Genomic DNA, 27,385 nt, shown 5'->3' on the forward strand with positions numbered 1-27,385 from the left:
TTTATAGGCGACAATTTGTTATTACATAAAATATACATTTTATATTTCATTTTCTACGCTAAGTACAGGGTAAAATCGGAAGAAAGCTACCTGTTCAAATTGCGAGTTCGCTGAGTGTTTTCAATAGGCTTTGCAATGCAAAGCGATAGTCGCTGTTATTAAACAAAAAATTACTAAGTATGTAATGAAAATCAAATAGCTGAAGTCAGCAATGCAACCCCTGGTTATAAATTTGGTATATAAAAATCGATAAAAATTCAAAGTATTCTACGCTTTCCAGAGTCATAGAACAACCCTATTGCATAATTAATATGTATTAAAACTATTAAGTGTCTTGCATTGAAAACTAGACAATATTTGTAATACTTTTGCTTGACATATTTCCACTACCTGTAGTGGCATTACGCTTAATTTATATGTAGTAAAATGCAAAACTGAAAACCATATCGCACACTAACTACAAAAGAGTCACAACTTGAAAAATGTAAATCTTCAGGAGAGAAGAAAAACGGTTTATGTGAAAACGTCTGTAATGTTATACTGAAATTTAGTTTTACAAAGAAGGAGACCTTCATTATAAAATGAATTGACGAAATTTTGTTGTAATCATTTGTTTACGGACAAAATATATAGCAATTTTGAACTATGACTATTTGACTGAAATATTTTAATTTTACGTTTGGTACTATAGCCAATTATGCCCCTTTAACTGGAAAAACGCTTTAATTTTCTTTTACTCTTTACGTATAAAAAGACACAATTTTAATTAATACACAACAAAGTTAAAACTTTTTTGCAACAAGGTAGTCAGAATTTAAAATAATACGCTTTATGCGTAAAAAAACTGTTCACTTGTTCTTAAGCACATTGACACAACTAAAAATAGTACTCATTAGTTGATACAGCGCAAGCGATGCAATCAACACCAAAACTTGCATAACGGTAATTTTCCAGTTAAAGAAGAAAATAATGGCAACGAAATTTAAGGGGCAGTTAGAGATGTGTACTGTGAATTGGTTTATGGAAAAAACCCGATTTTGAAAAATTTTAAGTTATGACTCTTTTGTAGTTAGTGTGCGATATGCATTATTGCATAATTATTTGGTACATAAAACAAAAATTGAAGAATTTTTTTTTTTATAAAAATACAACAAAAATTGTAAATAAAATAGAACACTTATTTTTGCCAATAAAAAAATTACCGCTAAATATCACTATAAAATTTTGTAATTGTCACTGGACTTATGTCGGTGCTAGGTTTTTGTGGCGCACGCGCCTCTTGCGCTTTCAATTGTGCTTGGCACGTTTACCAAACATATAGCCCTTCCAACGTTCAGCTGTTTCCATTAGCAATGGATCACTGTCGATTGTAGATAACAATAGTAATTGACTGACATGCGTTGCATGGTAATCATCACGCGCCAAATTTGGTGCTGTACCTGTTAGGTAAAAATATTTAAAACCAAAAGTGATATATCGTTAGCTTAATGTGAAAATGTGCTAAGTCACTTTTTGTTGAAAAATTGTATTTTAATGCAGTTTTAAAAGTGAACTCAAAATACAACGATCACAAAAAAAAAAAATATTAAAATTTTTCATTTTTACGTGCTGTGGGCAATGATTTGTAAATGTGCTTAGTCGTCAGCTGTTAAAAAAAATGTGCTAAGTCAACCAGTCAATAATATCAATCTGAATTACTAGACATTTCTTTGTGCGCGCATTTTATTTACTTATTTAATTCATTCAGTCTAAAAGTACATGCTTTGTTGTTGTTGTATTAACGATAAAGACACTCCCCGGAAGCTTTGGGCCGATGTTGATGGTCATTTGCCGGATATAGATCCGCTATGTTCCGGTAACAAAGCACTATTAAGGTACTAGCCCGACCATCTCGGGAACGATTTATATGACCACATTAAACCTTCCAGGTCGTCCCACACTCCCAACCCCCTAGCTCCATGAGGAACTTGAGGTCGCCAGAGCCTCGGCTGTCAATGAAACACGACAATTGGGTTGGAGAAGCTATATATTGCACTGGCAACCCCTTGAGAGGGTTGCGAACACAACCCCTTGAAATAGGATTGACCCAATTGAGACATGCCTTTGGTGTTTGATAAATGCTTTGCGCTGACTTTTATCTACTTCAATTTTTACATGTCGATAACTACATGCTTTCTTACAGACTAGTTAAAAATAGAAAACAATTCAAGTTGAAACTTATATAAGCTGTTATTAAAATTAATAACACTACTGAATCTATGCTATGTAGATGTATAGTCCTAGTTATAGGTTCATGCATATCATAATTCGTTTTATGAGTTATTTCGATAAATAACACAGGCCGACAAAATTCAGCCATTATTCAGACCCAGAAACCAGACTATATATTTCCGAAGGTGTATGATGCGCTGAATCCAAATCTGGCCTTGCTCTATCAGCTCTGGTTTTTGAGATATCGTAACCTAAGAGTGCAAATAAAATAATTAAAAAAAAAATTTTAAGTTAAACGGTTTTATTGAAAACAATACTTACATGAAATAATAATAATACGAAAAGCTAGAAAATAATTAGGTAGGTCCTAGGTACTAGCCATCACACTCCTTATCAATCTAGGGCGTTGATCAGACAATTAAATAAAAGCGTTGGGCGCGTGCATAGCATAACCTGATTAAGGTCCAGTTGGTTTTACTTATGACTATCAATAGAAATATGACGCGTCCAACGCTTTTATTTAATTGTCTTATCAACGCCTTAGATTGATAAGGAGTGTGATGACTAGTACCTAGGACCTACCTAATTATTTTCTAGCTTTTCGTATTATTATTAATTCATGTAAGTATTGTTTTCAATAAAACCGTTTAACTTAAAAATTTTTTTTAATTATTTTATTTTCAAGTTTTTAGTCTTTATTTAATTGCCTATTATTTCTCATTCTATTTAGTTCATTTAGTGACTCATTATTACAAGGACTCCTTCCTGACAATTTGTTACAACCTAAGTCCTCAATACATAATCCTTCCAAAGACTTTACTCGACTCTGCGCCACGTATGCTTGTCCCTCCTCCAACTCCAAAATATTTTGATGTCACTTCTACTGGACTGTATGCAATATTTGTTCCAAATATGAGCCAAATCGGGCATCATAGGTCACTTTCTATTCATGTATGTATTATGTGTTCCAAATATGGACCAAATCAAATCGGACCACATATACGATTTTTGTGAATATCTCGATCCTTGCGCCACCTAGCGGCGATTTTTTTTGATAGGTCGCTTTCTATTCTTGTATGTATTATGTGTTCCAAGCATGAGCAAAGTCGGACCACAAATACGATTTTTGTGAATATCTCGATCCTTGCGCCACCTAGCGGCGATTTTTTTCATAAGTCGCTTTTTATTCTTGCATGTATTATGTGTTCCAAATATGAGCCAAATCGGACCACAAATACGATTTTTGTGAATATCTCGATCCATGCGCCACCTAGCGGCGATTTCTTTTCACAGGTCGATTTCTATTCTTGCATGTGTTCTGTGTTCCAAAATATGAGTCAAATAAGTCTTATTATCTAGATATCTCACACCACAAGTGGGCCAACCAACTTAACTGTTAACCCATCAACTTTCGTATCCCCTAACGCCTAGAAACCACTCCTACCACACCACAAAATTTCAAAATACGATATCTCAGCGAAAAAACTGATATTTGAGCAAACTCAACGCCATTTGAAAGAATAAGGCTTGTATGCAAAGATGCCATCATTTAATTTTGGTGAAAGAAAACATCTGCAAGGCTACATAACCTCAAATATGGGCAAAAACGGTGTGTTTTGCACTTTTAGGCTAGGATATCTCGAAAACCAGAGCTGGTAGAGCAATTTTGAGGCCAGATTTCGCTTCATCGCATCAAAGTCCTTCGAATATATATAGTCCGGTTCCTGGGTCTGAGATGCTGTCAGCCTGTGTAATCTATTATGCCGAAGATCACGCAGTGGAATACATGGAATGAACAAAGTAGATAAATCAGAGCAATTCGTGCTAAAGTTTATTACATTATAGGCCAGCATGAGTGAGATAAAAGTTCTTCTGTCATGCAAAGCCGGAAGTCCAAACAATTTGTGCCTGCTTGTATGTGATGGGAGGCCGTCTGGCCAGTGAAGCATACGTAAAGCAATATTTGTAAACAAATTTTGAACTCCCTCAATTTTATAGGAGTTAGATTCATACAAAGGATTCCATATTATTGAGCAATATTCAACACCACTTCTGACCAAGGATATATAAAGTGCCTTCAACGTCATATGGTCCTTAAGGTCACTGGTGTTACGTCTACTGAACCCAACGATTGCAACAAATTTTGAAACAATGAAGTAAATGTGACTAGAAAAAGAGAGTTTGGGGTCAAAAATTACACCCAAGTGTTTACTCTCTTGATAACGATTAAGAGATTTAGCATTTAGTTTGTAGATAAATTATGTGGCAGTTGTCTTTATGGAATAACACACAACACAGCATTTGTTTGAATTTAAAAATAAATGATTGTCTGCGCACCATCCGACAAAAGAGTTCAGATCACAACCGTTGGAAATAGTTTGACAAATAAATAGTATTTTTTGTCAAATATATAGTTTTAGTGTTATATTTCAATCATTAAAGGCGAGGAGTGATGGGAAAACATATTGATTAAAAAGTGCTAAGTCAGGAGAAAAAATTTGTTTTGAGTGCGGAAATTGTGCTAAGTCATAAAATAGCTGCTGGGTTGGCATACATGACTTTATTTATCTTTTTCAAAGCTTCTACACTCAGAAGCATTGCAATTAAGGTATCCTCATTCACAGTTTTGAAAAAAGATGGGTATTTCAAAAATTGTTCAGTTTTTTTCGTCCCCTGTAAAATTCGTAAAAGTTTACTTAGCACATTTTCACATTAAGCTAACGATATGTACTTTACACAGCATATATATATATATACGATTATTACGATGGAAAGGTATGTAAATAAACTATTTTCTTAGGTCTACATAGATTTGGTGGTTTAAAGCTTAGACAAGTGTAGGGACACCACTGTCCGTTTAACTTGTACCATATATTTGAATGAGAGTTATTTTTGATGTGTAAACATCTTTGATCATGGTATGGGGGAATCCTGAATGTAAACGTAAGATGTAAGTGTAAGCGTAAGCATTGACGTAGTTTTTGTAAGAGGCATGCTATATAGGGGATACATGTAGAATGTAAATACAAGCGTAATTTGTAACATTGGTATATGTATTGGACGTATATTAGCATCACTAAGCTGCTACCAAATAAATGCACAACAACAATAAAGCAGCCACTCTTATGTAGAAGGCGACGAAGAGATATCTCATCTCACACATACGAATATGTAGTCATCAGCCGAAGTAGTTACTCACATATACACACGCATATGGCTACAAACTACAAATATACATGTATATGGCTGGTAATCAAGCATGAAGTTCGCGAAATTACTAGACCTTAGGAGAAATGGGTGAACGAGGAAACCGAGAGTATAAAAGCAGCGCAAGCTGAGTAATAAATAATCAGTTTTGATTAAACACGCTATCAGTTGCGAAGTATAATTGTGAGGTACTACTCCCAAAGTAATCTAAATAAAGACCAGTTTGCAATACTGAATATTTATTCAACAGTTTAGTTAGCGATTCGAACGTTAGCAGAAGGTGTCAAATAAGCGGAATTTTCCTAAATTCGTTACAGTATTGTAAAAAGCAGTAGAGAATGTATAATCATGTGCGTACTGTGTAATGTTGGCATCTGTACAGTATGGAGTACTAGAGAATTTGTAACCACATGCGCAATGTGTAATATTGGTATATGTATTGTATGCAGTACTAGCGAATGTATAAGTGTAGTGTATGGTATTGGTATGCTGTATGGAGTGATCTAGATTGAGAGCGTAATACTGTTTTCACACAGAAACTTAATGATCTCATTTCACCTGCTAATGAAATCGTAAATTGTTTGCTTTCACACAGAAGTAACTGCTCGATTAGTATGAAGGATGAGACAGACAATCATGGCGGAACGATACAAGGTGGGAGCATGGTGACATACCTACAAACAAAAAAAATTCCATGTACTTGTAAATTCGATGGACAAATGTCAAAATCGTACTGCGCCGGTAGTTGATGTATCAAATCAAATAAAAAAGGTTATAATCAGCTGTTCGATGCGGCCACTTTGTATCGTTCCGCCATGCAGGCAATGACATTTGCTTTGAAAACTAAGAAACGGAAACGGAAGCGGAACGCTGCTAATAGAGTTTCATTGTGCTTTTGACTTCATTAGGCATTCGATTAGCTACTAATGAAATAATAATAGATTCGAATTTTGTAGTGAAGATTGAGCTCAATAAGCGTCTTAATGTAGAAAAGTGCCTTTATTATTCAATAAGCCGTCTGTGTGAAATTAGTATAAGAATAATCAATAATGGAGCATGGTACGCGGAGGGGTTGACATGAGCTAAATCATACAGCGTGTCACCTACATATACATGCAAGTGCTCGAACAGATGTACATATACATTGTTGTTTGTTGAAAAGAAAGAGCAAGAGCGATCGAGCAAATTCGTGATTTTTATTACTGAAACAAAGTGTTTACAAAAACAAGTAAGGAAGGCTAAGTTCGGGTGTAACCGAACATAACATACTCAGCTGAGAGCTTTGGAAGAAAATGTTGGGAGTTGAATGTTGACATAATTAACTTATATACTGTAAAGATATTCACTTTTTTGTTAAAATTTGACTTAAAAAAATTTTTTTTAAGTGGGCGTGTTCGTCTTCCGATTTTGCTAATTTTTATTTAGAACACATAAAGTAATAGGAGTAACGTTCCTGCGAATTTTCATCATGATATCTTCAGCGACTGCCAAATTACAGCTTCCAAAACTTTTAAATTACCTTCTTTTAAAAGTGGGCGGTGCAACGCCTACTGTCCAAAATTTTACTAATTTTCTATTCTGCGTCCTAAGGTCAACCCAACTACCAAGTGTCATCGCTTTATCCGTCTTTGGTAATGAATTATCGCACTTTTTCGGTTTTTCAAAATTTTCGACATCGTATAAGTGGGCGTGGTTATAGCCCGATTTCATTCATTTTAAATAGCTATCTGAGATGAATTCCCAGGAACTTACATACCAAATTTCATTAAGATATCTCAAAATTTACTCAAGTTATCGTGTTTACGGGCAGACGGACGGACATGGCTTAATGAATTTCTTTTTCACCCTGATAATTTTGAAAGTCTAAATTTTGAGTCTAAATTTATCTCGATTAGTTTATACCGTTACGGAATACCGCTATGCGAACAAAATTAATATACTCTGTGAGCTCTGCTCATCTGAGTATAAATATAGCTTCGTTGGTTTCGTAGGGTTTCGTAGATGGTTTATTAGTGGTTTTTAATTCCATATCACATACTTACTTACTTAATTGGCGCTTAACCGTCTAAACGGTTATGGCCGTCCAACAAGGCGCGCCAGTCGCTCCTTCGCTCCGACAACCGGCGCCAATTAGTCACACCAAGGGAGTTTAAATCGTTTTCCACCTGGTCCTTCCAACGGAGTGGGGCCGCCCTCTACCTCTGCTTCCATAGGCGGGTTCCGATAGAAACACTTTCTTGACCGGAGCATCATCTTTCATTCGCATAACATGGCCTAGCCAGCGCAGCCGCTGCGTTTTAATTCGCTGGACTATGTTGATGTCTGCGTATAGCTGGTACAGCTCATCATTAAATCTTCTTCGGTACTCGCCATCGCCAACGCGTAGAGGTCCATAAATCTTTCGAAGGACTTTTCTCTCGAACACTCCCAAAGCCGCTTCATCTGCTGTTGTCATGGTCCATGCTTCTGCCCCATATAGCAGGACGGGTACGATAAGTGACTTGTAGAGTATGATTTTCGTTCGCCGAGAGAGGACTTTACTTTTCAATTGCCTACCTAGTCCAAAGTAGCATTTATTGGCAAGATTGATTCTTCGCTGGATTTCAGTGCTGATGTTGTTGCTAGTGTTGATGCTGGTTCCCAAATAAACGAAGTCTTTTACTATTTCGAAATTATGGCTGCCAACAGTAGCGTGGTTGCCAAGGCGCATATGCGCTGACTCTTTGCTCGATGACAGCAGGTACTTCGTTTTGTCCTCATTCACCATCAAACCCATCTTTACCGCTTCTTTTTCCAGTTTGGAGTAAGCAGAACTAACAGCGCGGGTGTTTAGGCCGATGATATCAATGCCATCAGCATATGCCAGTAATTGCACGCTTTTATAGTATATTGTTCCAGTGCGGTTAAGTTCTGCAGCTAGTATAATTTTCTCCAACATCAAATTAAAGAAATCGCACGATAGGGGGTCACCCTGTCTGAAACCTCGTTTAGTTTCGAACGGCTCGGAGAGGTCCTTCCCAATTCTGACTGAGCTGATGGTGTTGCTCAACGTCATTTTGCACAGCCGTATAAGTTTTGCGGGGAAACCAAATTCAGACATAGCGGCATATAGGCAGCTCCTTTTCGTGCTGTCGAAGGCGGCTTTAAAGTCGACGAAGAGGTGATGTGTGTCGATTCTCTTTTCACGGGTTTTTTCCAAGATTTGGCGCATTGTGAAAATCTGGTCGATGGTAGATCTACCAGGTCTGAAGCCGCACTGATAAGGTCCAATCAGCCGGTTCACGGTGGGCTTCAATCTTTCGCACAATACACTTGAAAGGACCTTATATGCGATATTAAGAAGGCTGATTCCACGATAGTTGGTGCATTTTGCAGTATCCCCCTTCTTGTGGACTGGGCAAAGAACACTTAGATTCCAACCGTTGGGCATGCTTTCGTCCGCCCATATTTTGCTAAGAAGCTGCTGCATGCGCCTTACCAACTCCTCGCCGCCGAACTTGAATAGCTCCGCAGGCAATCCATCAGCGCCCACGGCCTTGTTGTTTTTCAATCTGGTTATTGCTATTCTAACTTCGTCATAATCGGGCGGGGGGACATATATTCCATCATCATCGATTGCGGGATCGGGTTCTTCATCTCTGCGCGGTGAATTGCTGCCTCCATTTAGGAGAGCAGAGAAGTATTCCCTCCATAATCTAAACACTCTCTGGACATCAGTTACAAGGTCGCCGTTTTCATTCCTACAGGAGTTTGCCCCGGTCTTAAAATCTTCCGTCTGTCGCCGTATTTTTTGGTAGAACTTTCGGGCGTTATTCCTGGTGGCTAGCAGCTCAATCTCCTCGCACTCACGCCTTATGCTTCAACTCACGATAGCGTTCACACACTCCTGTTGTCGCGCTCGCTTTTAACGTAGCCCTGTAGGCAGCGTCTTTTCTTTCGGTTGCAACGCGGCATTCTTCATCGTACCAGTTGTTTTTTCGTGGCCGCCGGTAACCAATTTTTTCCTCGGCGGCAGTACGAAGTGCATTGGAGATATGCTCCCACTGCTCCTGTATTCCTTCAGGATGAGTTGTGCTCTCAGAGAGCAGGTGTGAGAGTCGAGTTGCGAAATCATTGGCAGTCTGTTGTGATTGAAGCTTTTCGACGTCTAGCTTTCCTTGTGTTTTTTGTTCCTTGGTTTTAGCCGCGTTGAGGCGGGTGCGTATTTTGGCTGCAACGAGATAATGGTCCGAGTCGATGTTAGGTCCTCGGATCGTGCGCACATCTAAAACACTGGAGGCATGCCATATCACATACGTTTGGGAAATATCAACCAAATTGTAGACCAAGGGTGACGTTTTTAGGAACGATTTTCCTTCATTCTTTGTCAAAGAAGGGAAAATCGGCATGTAGGAAAATGAGCCTAGGGTAACCCTGGAATGTGTTTATATGACATGTCTATCAAATGAAAGGTGTTAATGAGTATTGTAAAAGGGAGTGGGCCTAAGTTCTATAAGTGGACGCGTTTTCGAGATATCGCCAGAAAGGTGTACCAGAGGTGACTCTATAATGTGTTTGTACGATATGGGTATCAAATTGAAGGTATTAATGAGGGTTTTATGTGAAGGCGTTTTCGAGATATCGACCAAAATGTGCACCAGGGTGACCCAGAACATCATCTGTCGGTACCGCTAATTTAAATAGGAATCTGAGATGAGTGCCCAGGAACTTACATACATATGTACCAAATTTCATTAAGATACCTCAAAATTTACTCAAGTTATCGTGTTTACGGACGGGCGGACGGATGGATATGGCTAAATAAATTTCTTTTTTCGACCACATCATTTTGATATATAGAAGTCTGTATCTATCTCGATTAGTTTATGCCGTTACGGGGTACCGTTATGCGAACAAAATTAATATACTGTGTGAGCTCTGCTCAGCTGAGTATAACAAAGCACGTGGTTGGGTATCAGGTTAAGGTTGAAATAAGTTTGTACATTATTTGGTAAGAAAAAAATTAATAATTGAAATAAAATTAAAAAAAAAAATTTTTCTGGCGTCACATGCCTTTAAATTAGGCTTGATCGGTTATAGCAGATGTATGAAGTGTGGGTTGGAGAAGGAAACGATCGAGCACGTTCTGTGCTCGTGCCCTGCACTTGCCAGGCTAAGACTCCAGCTATTAGGAGTGATACATCTGTCAGATCTAGAAGCAGCAAATGGCTTAAGTCCTAGGAAGCTTCTAGTATTTGCCAAGAGGACGGAGTTATTTTATTACAAAGGTTCTGGTTTTTGATAGGGGTTTTCGGTTTGGTCGTTAAAACAAACTTCTGGTAACACTACGGACTCAATCAGTCTATGTGAGGTGCTCATGGACCGACCAGTTCAACCTAACCTAACCTAAAACAAAAAAATAAAATAACAAAATAAAACAAAGCAAAAGAAGGAACAAATAAAATTATGTTACATTAAATCGATGAAATAACATAAAATATGATAAAATCAAATATGTACTATTTTTATATTGCTACTACAGGCTGGGTACACTTACCGACATCAGAGTGCCGATTTTTGCTGTTTAAATTTCCCTGTTTTTATATTCAATAATCGAATGTACCTAAATTTACATTTTTTCTTGTCACACTTATTTTGTAGGCTGTCTTGATTTCGAATTCAAAACTCATTGTGAGCAAATTGTACTAGCAATATAGGAGTATTACATATATGAATAAAGTGAAATTAAATAAATCGAGTTTTAATCGATGAGTTATACGTTTCTTATCGACAAGTTTTGGATTTACCATAGAAAAATTATCGATATGTTATCAGACTGTTACCAATTTTTTGGCGGAGCTACTGAGTTGTTGTCAAAAAGTTTTCGATAACTTGCCGAAAAGTTATCGATATCCTACTTATAGGATATCAACTTGTTTTAGGAAACCTTTAGATTTGTTATCGGTGTTACGAATTTGTTATCGTCGCGTTATATGATCGATTTCGTGACCAAATATATCGGTTTTTTATCCAAAAGTTATCGATTTGTTATCGGTGTGCTACCAGTTTACTATCGGCATGTTACAGTTGTGTTATCGGCTTGTTATGATACAGATACCCATACAAGTTTATTATAAATTCGATGACAAATGTATAACCCTTCTATGAAAAACCGATAAGAAGCCGAGGACTCGATAGTAAGCCGTTTATAAAACCATATGGGTTGTTACCAATAAGAAGCCGACGAAGCGCTTCTCAAAAAGCCCTATTTGTTTCTGGTAAAGTTACCTCTGTTGTGGGATACTTCAACATTGTGTTACCAGTTTATTATCGGCATGTTACCGTTGTGTTATCGGCTTGTTATGATACAGATACCCATACAAGTTTATTATAAATTCGATGACAAATGTGTAACCCTTCTATGAAAAACCGATAAGAAACCGAGGACTCGATAGTAAGCCGTTTATAAAACCATATGGCTTGTTACCAATAAAAGGCCGACGAAGCGCTTCTCAAAAAGCCCTATTTGTTTCTGGTAAAGTTACCTCTGTTGTGGGATACTTTAACCCCTGGGCAAGCTTTATTTAACTTAAAAAAATTAGTTTTCAGACGCACACCTGGATGTTTACACATCGAATTTCACGAGTACTTGGTACTCACCCTTTTTTTAACAAAAAAAATTATTTTGGCTTGGACCTCGTGGAAACGCATAATTGGTGAATACATTTTAAATATTTACTTTATCTTTAATAAAGCAATGTAGCGGCTACTCATTTGTCACGACTAAAACTTAAATTTATCTAATAATTTTTTTTTCAGTGGTGTCTACTTCGCCTCAGTTACCCTTCACCACCCTAGGGGATAACTTACCTAAACTTAAATGACGTAAGTCATAGCTTGTGCCGGATCCCGTATCATAAAGCAGCAGCATCTTTTTCAAAGAATTCATGCCTTGACTAAAAAGCTCACCTGCCTTTTTGGCAATATTTAGTGGTGCAGTAGCATTTAAATCATATAATCCCAATAAAGAATAAATGAACCCGTTTAGTACAAATGAAGGTGGAGTAGTTGGATATTCTTCGTACCTGTACAGGATAAGCCAGCAGAAAAACAAAACAATTACCAATAATAATAATAACAAGTAAGGAAGGCTAAGTTCGGGTGTAACCGAACATTACATACTCAGAGCTTTGGAGACAAAATAAAGGAAAATCACCATTTAGAAAAATGAACCTAGGGTAACCCTGGAATGTGTTTATATGAAATGGGTATCAAATAGAAGGTATTAAAAAAGAGTATTTTAAAAGGGAGTGGGCCATAGTTCTATAGGTGGACGCTTTTTCGAGAAATCGCCATAAAGGTGGACCCGGGGTGACTCTAGAATGTGTTTGTACGATATGGATATCAAATTTAAGGTATTAATGAGAGTTTTAGAAGGGAGTGGCCCTTAGTTGTATATGTGAAGGCGTTTTCGAGATATCGACCAAAATGTGGAGCAGGGTGACCCAGCACAACATCTGTCAGGTACCGCTAATTTATTTATATATGTAATACGACGAACAGTATTCCTGCCAAGATTCCAAGTGCTTTTGATTTCGCCCTGCAGAACTTTTTCATTTTCTTCTACTTAATATGGTAGGTGTCACACCCATTTTACAAAGTTTTTTCTAAAGTTATATTTTGCGTCAATAAAACAATCCAATTACCATGTTTCATCCCTTTTTTCATATTTGGTATAGAATTATGGCATATTTTTTAATTTAACGTAATTCTCGATATGAAAAAGTGGGCGTAGTCATAGTCGAATTTCGGCCATTTTTTATACCAAGATAAAGTGAGTTCAGATAAGTACGTGAACAAAGTTTAGTAAAGATATATCGATTTTTGCTAAACTTATCGTGTTAACGGCCGAACGGAAGGACAAACGGTTGACTGTGTATAAAAACTGGGCGTCGCTTCAACCGATTTCGCCCATTTTCACAGAAACCAGTTATCGTCATAGAATCTATGCCCCTACCAAATTTCACATGGAGTGGTAAGTGTTTGTTCGACTTATGGCATTAAAAGTATTCTAGGCAAACTTTGAAATTTTCTTTTATTTTTGTATTTTGTTGCACCATATCATTAATTGAGTTGAATTTTTACATAATTTGCTTATATACGGTAAAAATATTAAACTTTTTGTTAAAATTTGACTTTTTTTTCTTAAAAAGTGGGCGTGTTCTTCATGCGATTTTGCTAATTTTTATTAAGCATACATATAGTAATAGGAGTAACGTTCCTGCCAAATTTCGTTATGATATCTTCAACGACTGCCAAATTACAGCTTGCGCAACTTTTAAATTACCTTCTTTTAAAAGTGGGCGGTGCCACGCCCATTGTCCAAAATTCTACTAATTTTCTATTCTGCGTCATAAGGTCAATCCACCTACCAAGTTTCATCGCTTTATCTGTCTTTGGTAATGAATTATCGCACATTTTCGGTTTTTCGAAATTTTCGATATCGAAAAAGTGGGCGTGGTTTTAGTCCGATTTCGTTCATTTTAAATAGCGATCTGAAATGATTGCCCAGGAACCTACATACCAAATTTCATCAAGATGCCTCAAAATTTACTCAAGTTATCGTGTTTACGGACAGACGGACGGACGGACCTGGCTAAATGAATTTCTTTTTTCGCCCAGATCATTTTGATATATAGAAGTCTATATCTATCTCGATTAGTTTATGCCGTTACGGATTACCGTTATGCGAACAAAATTAATATAATCTGTGAGCTCTGCTCAGCTGAGTATAAAAAGATCTGTCCTAACAATTTATGTTTTTACTAATTGCTTTGAAAGCAAAATCTCTTACCAATCATATTTATCCATAAATTGTGCTAGTACGCCACCATCTTTTGAAAACACGCGAAAAGGTTTCAAACCCAATGCTGCTGCTTTCAAGTAACGTTTATCACCGCCTGAATGATAATAGGCTCTTGCTAATACAGATATGGCATGACCTTGACCCATAGCCGAGAGCCAACCTGCTTTGAGTTCGGTAAAACCATTTAAGCTCCGCTTAACTGGATTTGGCCAGCCACCCGATTTTGAATCTTGATTGTGTAAAAACCATTCGGCAGCATCATAAAAATGTGCCAAATGGTCGTATGTTGATAGTGTTATATTATCAAAAAATCCAACACCCAAAAATGCCACCGATGTCACACGTAATTCATTGCGACGCATTTTCGGTTGCTGTTGTGATTTCTTGTCACTAACACTCATGATACCCTTTTGTACATCAATAAAAAGATCACGTGTTAAATGACGCCATCTATTTATCGAACTTGTACCCATGCCATAGTAAATATTATGCTCTTGTATACTCAAACGGAAATCAGCGGGTATATAATGCAATATATAGGTTTGTTTGTTTGTTTGCTCGCGCGTTTGCAGAGTTACCATCAAGCTGCTGCTATTAGTAATTAATAGTAGATCTATACTTAATACAAGCTCTAGTGTTTGGTTTACATCAATGCGCACTGCTGTATTATAGCCAATTGCAGTTTCATATTGGATAACAGATGTATTGAACTTTGGATGCCAAATGCGTGAAATATTACTAGTCTTTGGTGTTAGCCATTTAGATTTATTAGCATCGGCATCTTCCAGTACCTGGAGAAGAAAATAATTAATATTTTTATATGAAATATGAATTCAGTATTGAGTACCCTTATTTTTGGAGGGGTCTCTGCTAAGTGCTTACTATAATGCGCCAATGCAAATTGGGCAATTTGTGTTGGATAAAAATAGCCACTTTTTTCCCATTGTGTACTAATTGGAACACCTTCGGCTGCGCTTATGCACTTAACGCGTTCACGTACCTAAGTAGATATAAAAGGAAAGCAATTACGTATGAGTTTTTGTTTTTTTTTAAGCGGGGATTAACCTTATTGCTTTAAATGTATGAAAACGTTTATTTGAAGCAAGTTTTAATTTTTAATTTAATTCAATTAAACAAAAACTCATACAAATAGACAACATTGGTGGCTAATTCGTTGTAGTTCTATAAATAAAACAAAAAAAAAAAGCAACAAACACCATGTTTCTTTGAAACCGCCTTACCAACGCATAACTTTACCACATGATGCCATACGAAGAATGGACTGTGAATAAAGGAAATATGCAAAGAAGGCTATTGGGACGAGGTTTACACCAACTAAGGCATGACGTGGCTGAATGCGTTTGTAACACTTCAACCATCGTAGAAGTGCCAGTTCAAATCCCACTCCCGGGGAGAAAAGGCTTTGAAGAGATTTACAAGGTATAATCGAAACAGCTGTCGCCTTGTCCGTCCTGATGTCACGTTGTTTAAATTTGTCCCAAATTATTAAATAAGATAAGCAATTAAATATCTATACATTTTTAGCTTTTACTTAGTAAATATAAGTAAAAGTTTGGGAATAAGTCGAGATCACTACTTCTTTGGGTTTGATTAATAAAATAATCGGAATTAGGTGGTGCCATATATCTTTTAACTTTAAACGAGCAATAACTTTAAACGAACAGCTGAGTTTTAGCAACTACAGCCAACGTCTAGTAATACTTTGAATTTCAACGCATATATAATTTGGGACTTATAGAATAATAAACATAATATTCTATTAGTGGTGACCCCGACGACAACAGAATAGTACAACCAAGCATTGCTGAGGCATTTTCCACATCATGGCCAACGAGAACGAAGAAACATTTCACGAGCCAGTAGCTCCATTTTAAGTGACACGGTTGGCAGTAAAACCGCCACCGTTTTGGAAACCAGATCCGCGTTTATGGTTTGCGCAGGTGGAGGCTCAATTTGCACGAGCGGGAATTACTACAGACGATATCAAATATTTTACGGTCGTTGCCGAAATTGATTCAGCTGTACTGGCACATGCCAGCGACATTATTTCCTCGCCACCCACTGCGAACAAGTACGACATATTGAAAGAGCGATTGATAGAAGAATTTAGCGAATCAAAAGAAAAAAAGTTTAGGCGATTCTGCGAGTTGGGCGAATCGGGCCAGATGAACCCTACAGTTTTGTTACGAGAGACGAAAGACCTGGCGAATCAGCAGCTAGGTAAAGAATTGTTGAAGTTCTTATGGCTGCGACGACTGCCCCTCCATGTGCAGCAAATTTTAGTAACGATGGAGGGTGAAGTAGAAGAGTTGGCAAAAAAAGCTGATGACATAGTGGCAATTCCAACTAAGAGTGGTAGCGTCGATGCTATTTGCAAACCAAGTGACGATGTAACAGCAGCCATTTCAGAGTTGGTGGAGAGGCTAGATCGTTTAGAGAAGCGGGAGGTAACGTATAAACAGTAACGGATCGGAGCGCCTCGACAACAAGCACGACCGACCAGCTCACGCAGTGAGGACACACGGGATAAAAACCGCGATATCTGTTGGTATCATCATATTTTCGGCAAGAACGCAACACGGTGTCGGCCACCATGCGCTTTCACACCAAAACTTTCGGAAAACTAGTCAGCCCTCCGCACAAGGCGGCTATGTCGGAGGAGGATGTGAACTCCAGCCGCCATTACATTCCAGACAGAACATCCTCATCGACACGGGCGCCGAAGTTTCGGTTGTACCCAAATGTCATGGTGAGAGTATGCAACCAAACGCAATGAAACTGGTTGCTGCGAACAATACTACAATTAATACATTTGGCAAACGACAGATAACATTCATGTTTCATAATCGCCGACGTTGCGCGTCCTATAATAGGTGCGGATTTCCTAAGACACTACGACATGTTGGTGGATTTAAAAAACAAAGCTATCATCGATCAAGCAACGTATACACGGGCGTTTTGCCAAATCATACTGCTCCCACATAGTGTATTCTCTTTAAACGGAGCTAATCCCTAGCATGCGATCTTATCACGTTATCCTGATCTTACTAATGACTTGCCCAAGGCCAATAGACCCACGACAGCAGTCCAAACACCATTTGAGACACGAGGGGTACCGGTAGCGCAAAGGCTGCGACGACTTTCTCCTGGAAAACTGGAATGTGCGAAGAGTTTGAGTACCTAATCGAACGCGGGATTTGTCAGCGCTCATGTAGTCAATGGGCGAGCCCGTTCCACACGAGAAAACAGTGCCAGATAGTATCCAATTCGGCATATACAGGACTTAAGTAGTGAATTGGTCGGGAAACAAATTTTTTCGGTAATAAATTGCAAGAAGGCATATTCTAACGCCATTCGGACTATTTGAGTTTAAATATATGACTTTCGGGTTAAGGAATGCTGCCCAAACGTTCCAACGCTACATTGACGAAACAGTAAAAGGTTTATCTTTTGTATTTCCATACCTAGATGATGTACTCGTAGCTTCCACGTCGCCAGAGGAACATGCGGAGCATCTCAAACAGCTTTTTGATCGTTACCGCGAGAGGGGGTTAGTTATCAACCGCGAAAAATGTCAACTGGGATTAGAAAAAGTGGAGTTTTTAGGACACTTAGTCTCGGCGGATGGTATCATACCGCTGCCGCAGAAGGTAAAAGGTATTCTACAGTGCAAAAAGCCGAAGGAAGTGCACGAGTTGAGAAGATTTCTGGGGACAGTAAATTTTTATAGGCGATTTTTGCCCCATGCTGCGGCCACCGAGGCACCTTTACAGAAATTAATGGGACCATGTAAGAAAAGAGATAAAATCAGATCCGTTGGACGAGAGAAACAACAGAAGCGTTCGAGAGACTTAAAGAACAATTGGCAGAAGCGGCCCTTCTTGCGTTCTCCATGAAAGATGCCACAATAGCTTTAATGACTGACGCCTCCGACGTCACAGTCGGTGCCGTGCTACAGCAATTAGTTAAGGGTAAGTGGATGCCATTAGGGTTTTTCTCACAAAAGTTTATCCCAGCAGAACAACGCTATAGCGCATATGATCGTGAACTAACAGCAATTTACAAGGCAATACGGCATTTCAGTTATCATTTAGAGGGAAGTTTTCATTATTTTCACGGATCACAAACCGTTGGCACATGCATTGGAACAGAAGTGGGAGAAACTTTCACCACGGCAGACACGACAGCTTAATTTCATTAGTCAGTTTTCTTCGGACATACGACACATCAGCGGCGCGGATAATATTGTATGCTCTCAAAGGTCGAGACCTTTTCGCTACCGACGCCAGTAGATATACAACAATTGCATGACGAGCAAACAAAATGTAACGAACTTAAAGGATTACTTGAGGGCGAACAAACCTCGTTGCAGTTAGTGAAACACCGACATCAACAATCTGGCATCGTAATAATTTGTGATAAATCAACCGGCACACTGCGACCATACGTGCCAAAAGTCTTACGACAACTGATATTTAATGCTTGTCATGGTTTCGGTCAGGGTTTCGCCCCTGGGTGGGCCAAAGCTATGTATGGAAGAGAATGGGTTCGGACATACGCAGTTGGGTACGCAGTTGCCCAGCGTATCAACGATGCAAAATCTCACGGCAAACGAAAGCAGAGCTATAACAATTCGCAGTTCCAAAAGGAAGATTTAAGCATGTCAACGTGGACATAGTTGGACCCTTCACTCCGTCAAGAGGTTTCACTTACTGTCTCACATGTGTGGACCGGTTTTGGAGGTGGTTGGAAGTGATTCCTTTGACGAACATGACAGCGGAGACGGTTGCCAGAGAGTTTCTCAATGGTTGGATAAGCCGGTTCGGTACACCGAAGTTTATTACCACAGATCAGGGACGCCAATTTGAAAGCGCTTTGTTTAGGGAGTTGACCAAACTTTTAGGAGTCAAGCATATACATACCACCAGCTACCATCCACAAGCAAACGGTATGGTCGAAAGATGGCACCGAGTTGTAAAGGCAGCCCTTAGATGTCATGCAGCGGATGCAAACTGGGTGGAAGTCCTGCCTCTCGTCCTTCTGGGGTTAAGAACAGCTGTTAAGGAAGACTTGGGAGTATCTGTGGCAGAGATGATTTATGGCCAACCTATTCGGCTTCCTAGTGACATAATGGACTCGAAGGAGAAGGGTGCCGTGGACCAACATAATTTTTTACGAGAACTACGACGGCATTTCGAGACCGTGCGACCAATACAAACGTCACAGCATGGTAAACCTGCGGTCTTTGTTCCCAAGGATCTGCGCTTTTGTAGTCATGTTTTTCTACGCGACGATACAATTAAAAATCCGTTGAAAGCACATTACGACGGGTCATATCTGGTTGTTAACAGATACCCCAAGACATACACGATAATGATTGGTTCGAGGCCGGTAACCGTATCCATCGATAGACTTAAACCAGCTTATTTCCCTAGAGATGAATTAGCAGCAATAACACAAGCCACAAGTATTGATGCCAGCACATCGGCGGAATTTCTGGAAAGGGTGTGGTGTAGTGACTACCCAAATCGAGCCCTGCCGCAATATGTGGCAACATCATAGAACAGCTGAGTTTTAGCAACTACAGCCAACGTCTAGTAATACTTTGAATTTCAACGCAAATATAATTTGGGACTTTCCCGTTTAAGATAAGACATTGTTCTTTTTAGCTTAGTTAAGTTTTAGTTGAGTTAATAAATATAGAATAATAAACATAATAGGGGGACTTATGTAACCTTATAAATGCCTTATAAATTGTGTAAACGTATAAATTTATCTAGTGCGTAAACTAGCTGTCAAATTTTGTATGAAAAGTTATTTACACAATTTGTATAAATTTACGCGCACATTTCATTGTGTAAACGCGGTAAACTCAAAGGAATGCAACCTTGCAGACATTATTGCAGGCATTTGCATCAGAAATCTCCAACATCAGCAAGTAAAGACTTTAGTTTTGATTTTGATTAATCTTGGCATTTTTTAATTTGTATAACAATCAACAAAATTTTGTTTGGCAATAATACAACTGATAAACAGTCAAGTTTATCAAGAATATTACTATGTGTGTAAATGGATATAATTTTACACCTTATAAGTTTATATGCTTTCATGAGTCCCCCTAATATTCTATATTTGTATATTCGTAAATTTGTAGTTTGTATAGACGAACGGTTTCGAAAACGGCTCAACGGATTTAAATGAAATTTGGCACAGAGATAATGTATCACCTTCTAAGACTTTCTACCTAGGTGTTGCCACTCAGAATGTTTCACAAGGTTGCCACCTATTCAAAATTAAAAAAAAATTGCATGAGATATGCCGAGATGGGAATCAAACGAAAGGTATTTCACTCCGCATTACAATAGGGACATTTTTGAGTAGGGTTGCCATTTAGGGTTGCCACCTATTCGAAATTAAAAAAAAATTGCATGAGATATGCCGATATGGGTATCAAACAAGAGGTATTTCACTCCGCATTACACTAGGGACATTTTTGAGTAGGGTTGCCATTTAGGGTTAGGGTAGTTAGACGAAATAGTACTCTACTTACTCATATTCTATTAAAGCTTTAAAGGAGAACATTAAAGTTAAAAATCTTAGTAAAAAAATGTTATACATGACGACTTAATTTTCTTAATTATACACACGCTAATAAAATTGAAATGCAATCATCAAGACACTGTGGCAAATTCTAGCAAAATATATTTAAATATATATTTTTGGCAAATATGAAATGAATAATTGCAATTTCTCAGATTACTTTTAGAAAGATTTCTCACCATAGCAAAAAGATATCTCACCATGGTAATTTGCTACCGTTGAACACTAGAGGCATATGTGCAATTTGAAAACGACATCTAACCTTAACTACTTACCAACAGATGGCGCTTAGGGAAGTAAGTTGACATTTAATTAAACTAACTGATAGTTGTCCTTCGTGAAATTTACCAGTTTTTGGAATGCAATAAAATTGTGAGACTTTCATAGTGTATAACTAAAAAAATTTTTTAAATTAATAAATCGGTACATGAAGATACTCGATCTAAATAACTTAGTTCTCGATTTCACTAACTGTCATAACAATCCCTTATACTATAGGCTGGAATTACCCATTTCAAATTTGCATTCCAGTTCATTTTGCGGTTAGTGTTTGATATGTTTTTGAAATCTATTTTTAAGGAAATCAAATATTGGTAAGTAAAAATATATAATATATGTACATATAAAAAAAGTAGAGTTTGATTAATTACGACATGTAGAACAAAGTATGTTATGCGGCATAATCGAAGATTGCTGAGCAAAGCTCGGTCACCCAGGTACTCTCAGCCCTATGAGACAAATTTGCCACACACAAAAAAGTCCTCTTATTACGGTTGAAGACCCCGCTTACTTCATAAAGAAGATTTTAAAAAGGTTTGTGGCAGAATGAAAATTGGAAATATCTTTGTGACGAATTACTCTGTAACTGCAACTTTACCTATAGAAAAGCGGACAAAACAAGAAAATACTTATCCTAATAAGGTTTTGTTCAAATACCTAATTCTCTTATAAAGTCAGTTAAAAAACACAATTTGCGATATGGCTTCGAGGAGATTTAGGTCAAGCTTCTCTTCCAATTAACGTCGTGCTACTTTTAATTTATCCTGCGAATTGGCGGGAGGAGACCTACATGTTTTACGCGGTCTCCGAACAACATCTGCGAAGCAGATGAGTTTTCACTGAGAAGCTTATCATGGCAGAAATACACTCGGATTGTTTTCCAAATCACTGCCTAGGGCGACTTCGCTTAGAAATACCTTTTCCAGGTAAAAAAACTTGTTTCTAAATTTTTGATGTTGTTTTGTCTGGAAATTGAACCCAGGATCTTCGGTGTGGTAGACGGAGCACGCAATTAGGTTAGGTTAGGTTGCGAGGGCTGAGCTGGACACTGGTAGCAGCTCACTACTTAGGCCACCAATGGGCCCATTGTAATACCCTATACGGTCTCAAAGAGGACCTCTATCCTGCCTAAAGCGGGTTGTTGTTGTTGTTGTTGTAGCGATTAGTTACTCCCCGAAGGCTTTGGGGAGTGTTATCGATGTGATGGTCCTTTGTCGGATACAGATCCGATACGCTCCGGTAACACAGCACCATTAAGGTGCTGGCCCGACCATCTCGGGAACGATTTATATGGCCACATTAAACCTTCAGGCCATCACTCCCTCCCCACCCTCAAGTTCCATGAGGAGCTTGGGGTCGCCAGAGCCTCGTCTGTTAGTGAAACGGGATTCGCCGCTCGAAGGTGAGGTTGACAATTGGGTTGGAGAAGCTATATATTGCGCTACACAACCCCTTGAATCCCGCCTAAAGTGGGTTAAACCACTTCGTGGAATTTATATATTTTGCTAGAGCCTTGACTTCATAGCTAGAGACCTCAGCAAGGTCATGTAGAAAAGGTTTACCAAGGATGGCCAACCTACGCCTACTAAGCACTGGACAATGCCAGAAAAGTTGCTGGACACTCTCCTCCTCTTCTGTACATCTGCAGCTGCGACAATAGTCGAAGGTCGTTACTCATTCTAGCACCAGACGTGCCTATTAAACAATGCCCTTTTATCACCCTTATCAGAGACGATAGAACTGATTTGTTTAAAATCAGAAGCGCTCTTGTGCGCCCCTTGTCATATGAGGGCCAGGTTAGCCTGGATGTCTCACACGATGATATGGCTGACCATAGTCCATTTGCAATTCTTATAGTGCTTGTGTTCACACGAAGCCTGAAAGTGGCCATGGGTATACCTACCGAATCATTTCCCGGAAGGATATGGTCGGTGGTGCTTCTTCTGGCCAGCTCGTCTGCTCTACAGTGCCTTCAAATATCCCTGTGCGCAGGTACCCATATAAGGCTGATAATGAAGTGCTGAGCCATTTCCATAAGATATCTGCGGCATTCAGTGACCGACTTTGCGTTGTCGACGAATGAGTCCAGGGCCTTTAATGCGGCCTGGCTGTCTGAGAAAATAAACACCCGTTTACCATCCTTAGGCATAGACCCGAGATGATTCACAGCCCTGTGTATTGCCAGCACTTCCACTTGGTAAACACTACAGTGATCTGGTAGGCGAAAAGAGACCTCTAGACCCAGAACCGGTGAAAAGAGGCCTGCTCCCACCTTCCCGTAAAGCTTAGAACCGTCCGTGAATATGTTGATGGCACCCGGAGCACGCAATTACTTCTGGTAGAAATGCACAAAAGCTCATTATGTATATTTTAGATAGTGGAAACAAATAAGTTAGTATATCAAAATTACTTACTTCGACATTATAGTTTTCGAAATACGCAAAACGTCCACGAGTGTCGTATTTTCCTTTAGGTATATTAACTTTTGCATTACTATGCGTCCATGCAAATCGTGGTAAGATATTATTATTGTTATTATCGTCCACGTTGTTGTTGTTGTCATTAGCGCTACTGACTGTATGTGCGAGCATAATACCACTTATATCAAAATAGCTGCGTAAAAATGAAAATGGCACATAAACTTCATTATTTTCGGAACTATGTTTACATGGTATTGAATATTCTTGATTTATCCAACACTCAATATTTTGTAATGGTGCAGAAAATAAAAGCGAATGACCAACATTAGTATTTAAACCATAACCACCAACTCTCTTTAGTTGGCGATCCCAGCCGCGCACTAGATCGTGTGGAAATAAAAATTCTGGGAAGATAAAATATAGTATTACTCCAGTAAACGCAACGAACGCTATTAGTGCATATAGAACATTTTTCATATTAAGACGCATGATGATGAGGAAAAAAAGTGGTTCACGCTGAAAAGAAAGAAACGGAAAAAAACATAATTAAACTGCTGTTCTGAATTATAAAGTAAGTTCAAATGAATCATCAAGTACCAAGTATTCTGCCGCCCTGAGTGAGAACGTGGGTTAGAAAATGACTTAGCTATTTGCACGGTTAGTCGAACTCGTCTCGGAAATGCAAATTTATTTATGCAAAACTATATATAAGGTTTATTCTTTAGGCGAGAGCATACTTGGGGCAAGGGCAAAAAAAACTCTGCAACCCCCCTTTTCCGGTATAGCCGACTAGCTTAAAATAAAGAAGCTGGCGAAGCCCGCAGGTATTTCAAAACACCGCACTCAGCACTGCAACGGGATGTATCCTTATAACACCTAAACATCACCTCCCGACGGAGATGAAATATTACCTGTAAATAAGAGGAATGAAATACTGAAGAAACAGTTTCTGTTAAATTCCCCGAAATTTGAGCATCGTTATAGGCAACTGATTGATGCGCGCCCGCCTCCCAGGAATTTAAGATAAAATCTACGTAAGCACTCCGAAGAGACTCGATAACCAAGATTGCAGGCGCTACAATTAAAACTGTGTAAATAGGCCTTCATTCCAAAAAACGGGGTGTAGTCTTATGCCGATTTATGCCCGGTTAACACCGGTCAGAGAGGCAAATCCTGTACCCCAGCGGGTTAGGGGGTCAGAATATACCCGCGGTAGGTATGACTGTCGTAAGAGGCGACTAAAATACCGAATTCAAGGGGCTGTGTAGCGCAACCCTTCAGGTTGCCAGCGCAATATATAGCTTCTCCAAACCCAATTGTCAACCTCACCTATCCGCGGCGAATCCTGTTTCACTAACAGACGAGGCTCTGGCGACCCCAAGCTACTCATGGAACTTGTGTGTGGGGAGGGAGGGGATGGCCTGAAGGTTTAATGTGACCACATAAATCGTTCCCGAGATGGTCGGGCTAGCACCTTAATGGTGCTGTGGTACCGGAGCGTACCGGATATGTATCCGGCAAAGGACCATCACATTGATAACACTCCCCAAAGCCTTCGGGGAGCAACCTTATCGCTACAACAACAACAACAGGCAAATCCTGTTACTTACACATATCTCGCAGATAAGCATCTGACGATTCCAAGTTCCTCATTGAACTAGGGGATGGAGGGTGGGATGGGATGGTCTAGAAGGTTAAATGTGCTCATAATCAATCATTCGCGAGATGATCGGTTTAGTACCTTAATGGTGCTTGTTACCCAACTTAACAGATCTTTATCCCGCAAAGCACCATGAACATCCATAACACTCTCCAAAAACTTCGTGGTGTTTTAATCTTTACAAAAAAAAAATAAATGTGATTTTGCATAACTTCTCATAAGAGCATTATCACAACGCATAGTGGGAATTAATGCCGCCACCGTGGTGTGGTGGTAGCGCGCTCCGCCTACTGCACCGAAGATCCTGGGTCCACGCCCCGGGAAAAGCAACATCAAAATTTTAGAGAACATTTTTCTAAGCGGGGTCGCCCCTCGGCAGTGTTTGACTAGCACTCCGAGTGCATTTGTGCCATGCAAAGCTCTCATCTGCCTTGCAGATGGTGTTCGAAGTTGGCATAAAACCAGTAGGTCCCGTTCCGCCAATTTGTAGGAAAAATCCAAATGGCACGACGCAAATGGGATGAGAAGCTCGGCCTAAAATCGCTTCGGAGCTTAGAGCGCCTCACATTTTTTTTTATATCATATACATATGTGATATACTTTAATAAGATCTTTAAGGTCATAAAACCTGAAATGAAGTCATACACCAAAAACAGCAATATCGAGAGGGAATCAAGGATTGCGTAGCGCAACATCTTAAAGGGGTTGGCATCGAAATTTATAGCTTCTCCTAGGATGTGGCGACCATAAGTCCCTCACGGAAGGAGAAGAAGAAGTGGTATGCTGTGAGCACTATAGGTGCTTCCAAGCTGCTGTACCACCAGGTTGCGCTAGGAACACAAATTCAGCCTCAAGGTTGTGGACGCACTCTAATTTCACTCGCCAACAAGACCTCCTCGACCAGTATTCGGACTAGGATGCTGAATGTTGCCATAATATCCGGAGGTAGACACTGCCACTATTAATTATATTCCAATTTTTTTTCCGTCGTGATGTTGCATTGCCCGCGAGTTGGATCCAGGATCTTCGGTGTGGTAGGCAGAACAAGCTACCATCACACCATGGAGGCCGACTCAGAAAAAAAAATTACAGTTAGCTTAAGAGGTTACGGGTTATCTGATTTTGAATAACGTTAAGATAAATTGGTCACAAGTAGTTTGAAGAATGCAGACCAAAGGCGAGTTACAAAGCAAACATCAAGCCCAAACTGCAACAGTATATTTGAAGAGTCTTGAGCATTACCTTTATTGCAGAACTAGTTTTTCTCAATTGGAAAGTATACCATAGTAATTTCTTCGTGGATGTCTCCGTAGTACTAATCTTTGTGGGTGTATGTTGGAAGCCAATCTATCTGCTAGGAAGGTTAAAAGGCACCGCTTCAAATTAAACCAATATAAAAACAACGGACAGGTACCGGACATTCCCAACAAAGTGCGATCATCTAACCCTGGTCTATTTTATACCAATAAAAACAACCTTCTAGCAACTAAATGTTAGGCAGGGTAGCAGTATTAATTTAAAATACCTAATTCTTTAAGTAAATATATTTTCACTTTTGCATAAATATAAATGCATGTAAAATGAATACCTTTGAGTACGACTTGCGCGAATGTTTAGCGCTACCAAAATTACTACCGTCGGCTTTAATAATGAATGAACGGCTATTGCTTCGACCTTTTTTGTTGGAACTGGTTATTTTTTTAGTAGTGTCAATACTATTTTTCGTTGTTTTCTTGATGGTCGCCACTGATTTAGCGCCCAAAGCAGCTGTTCCAGCGTTTGTGTACATTGAACCTATTCGCAAACCTTTCTCTCACCGCAACAATAACTGGATTCTTTAATATCCGGAAGATGCGAGTGGTCACTATGATTGCATACAATGGTAGATATGTATTTATTGGCGCTAAGCAGGTATTTTCATCTATACCCATGTGTGGATATACAATCTGTAAAAAGGTCTATTGTGGATCCTTCTGCGAGTTGATACCACCGCCAAAATAAAGGCTGCTGGAAAGTTCAAGTTGAAGAAACATATTATTTCGTTTCTTTAACTTTGCAAGCGTAAGATTTCGCAAAGTTCTTGCTCAGATTAATAATTGCTAGTTGCTATCATAGGTTGCTATGAAAAACTATTTTTATTGG

The 27,385-nt window shown here is 39.0% G+C and overlaps 1 protein-coding gene across 1 annotated transcript; it reads right to left on the reverse strand.

Moving 5' to 3' along the window:
• Positions 1-27,385, reverse strand: Hsepi (D-glucuronyl C5-epimerase). The gene is made up of 6 exons (XM_067775501.1): positions 26,832-27,385; positions 23,578-24,099; positions 15,111-15,263; positions 14,252-15,054; positions 12,268-12,482; positions 1-1,439 (listed from the first exon to the last, which is right to left on the reverse strand). The coding sequence occupies exons 1-6, from the start codon at positions 27,030-27,032 to the stop codon at positions 1,288-1,290; spliced, it is 2,046 nt and encodes a 681-aa protein (XP_067631602.1). The 5' UTR covers positions 27,033-27,385; the 3' UTR covers positions 1-1,287.

Source organism: Eurosta solidaginis, chromosome 3, assembly GCF_040869045.1.
Source record: "Eurosta solidaginis isolate ZX-2024a chromosome 3, ASM4086904v1, whole genome shotgun sequence".
Taxonomy (NCBI): Eukaryota; Metazoa; Arthropoda; class Insecta; order Diptera; family Tephritidae; genus Eurosta; species Eurosta solidaginis.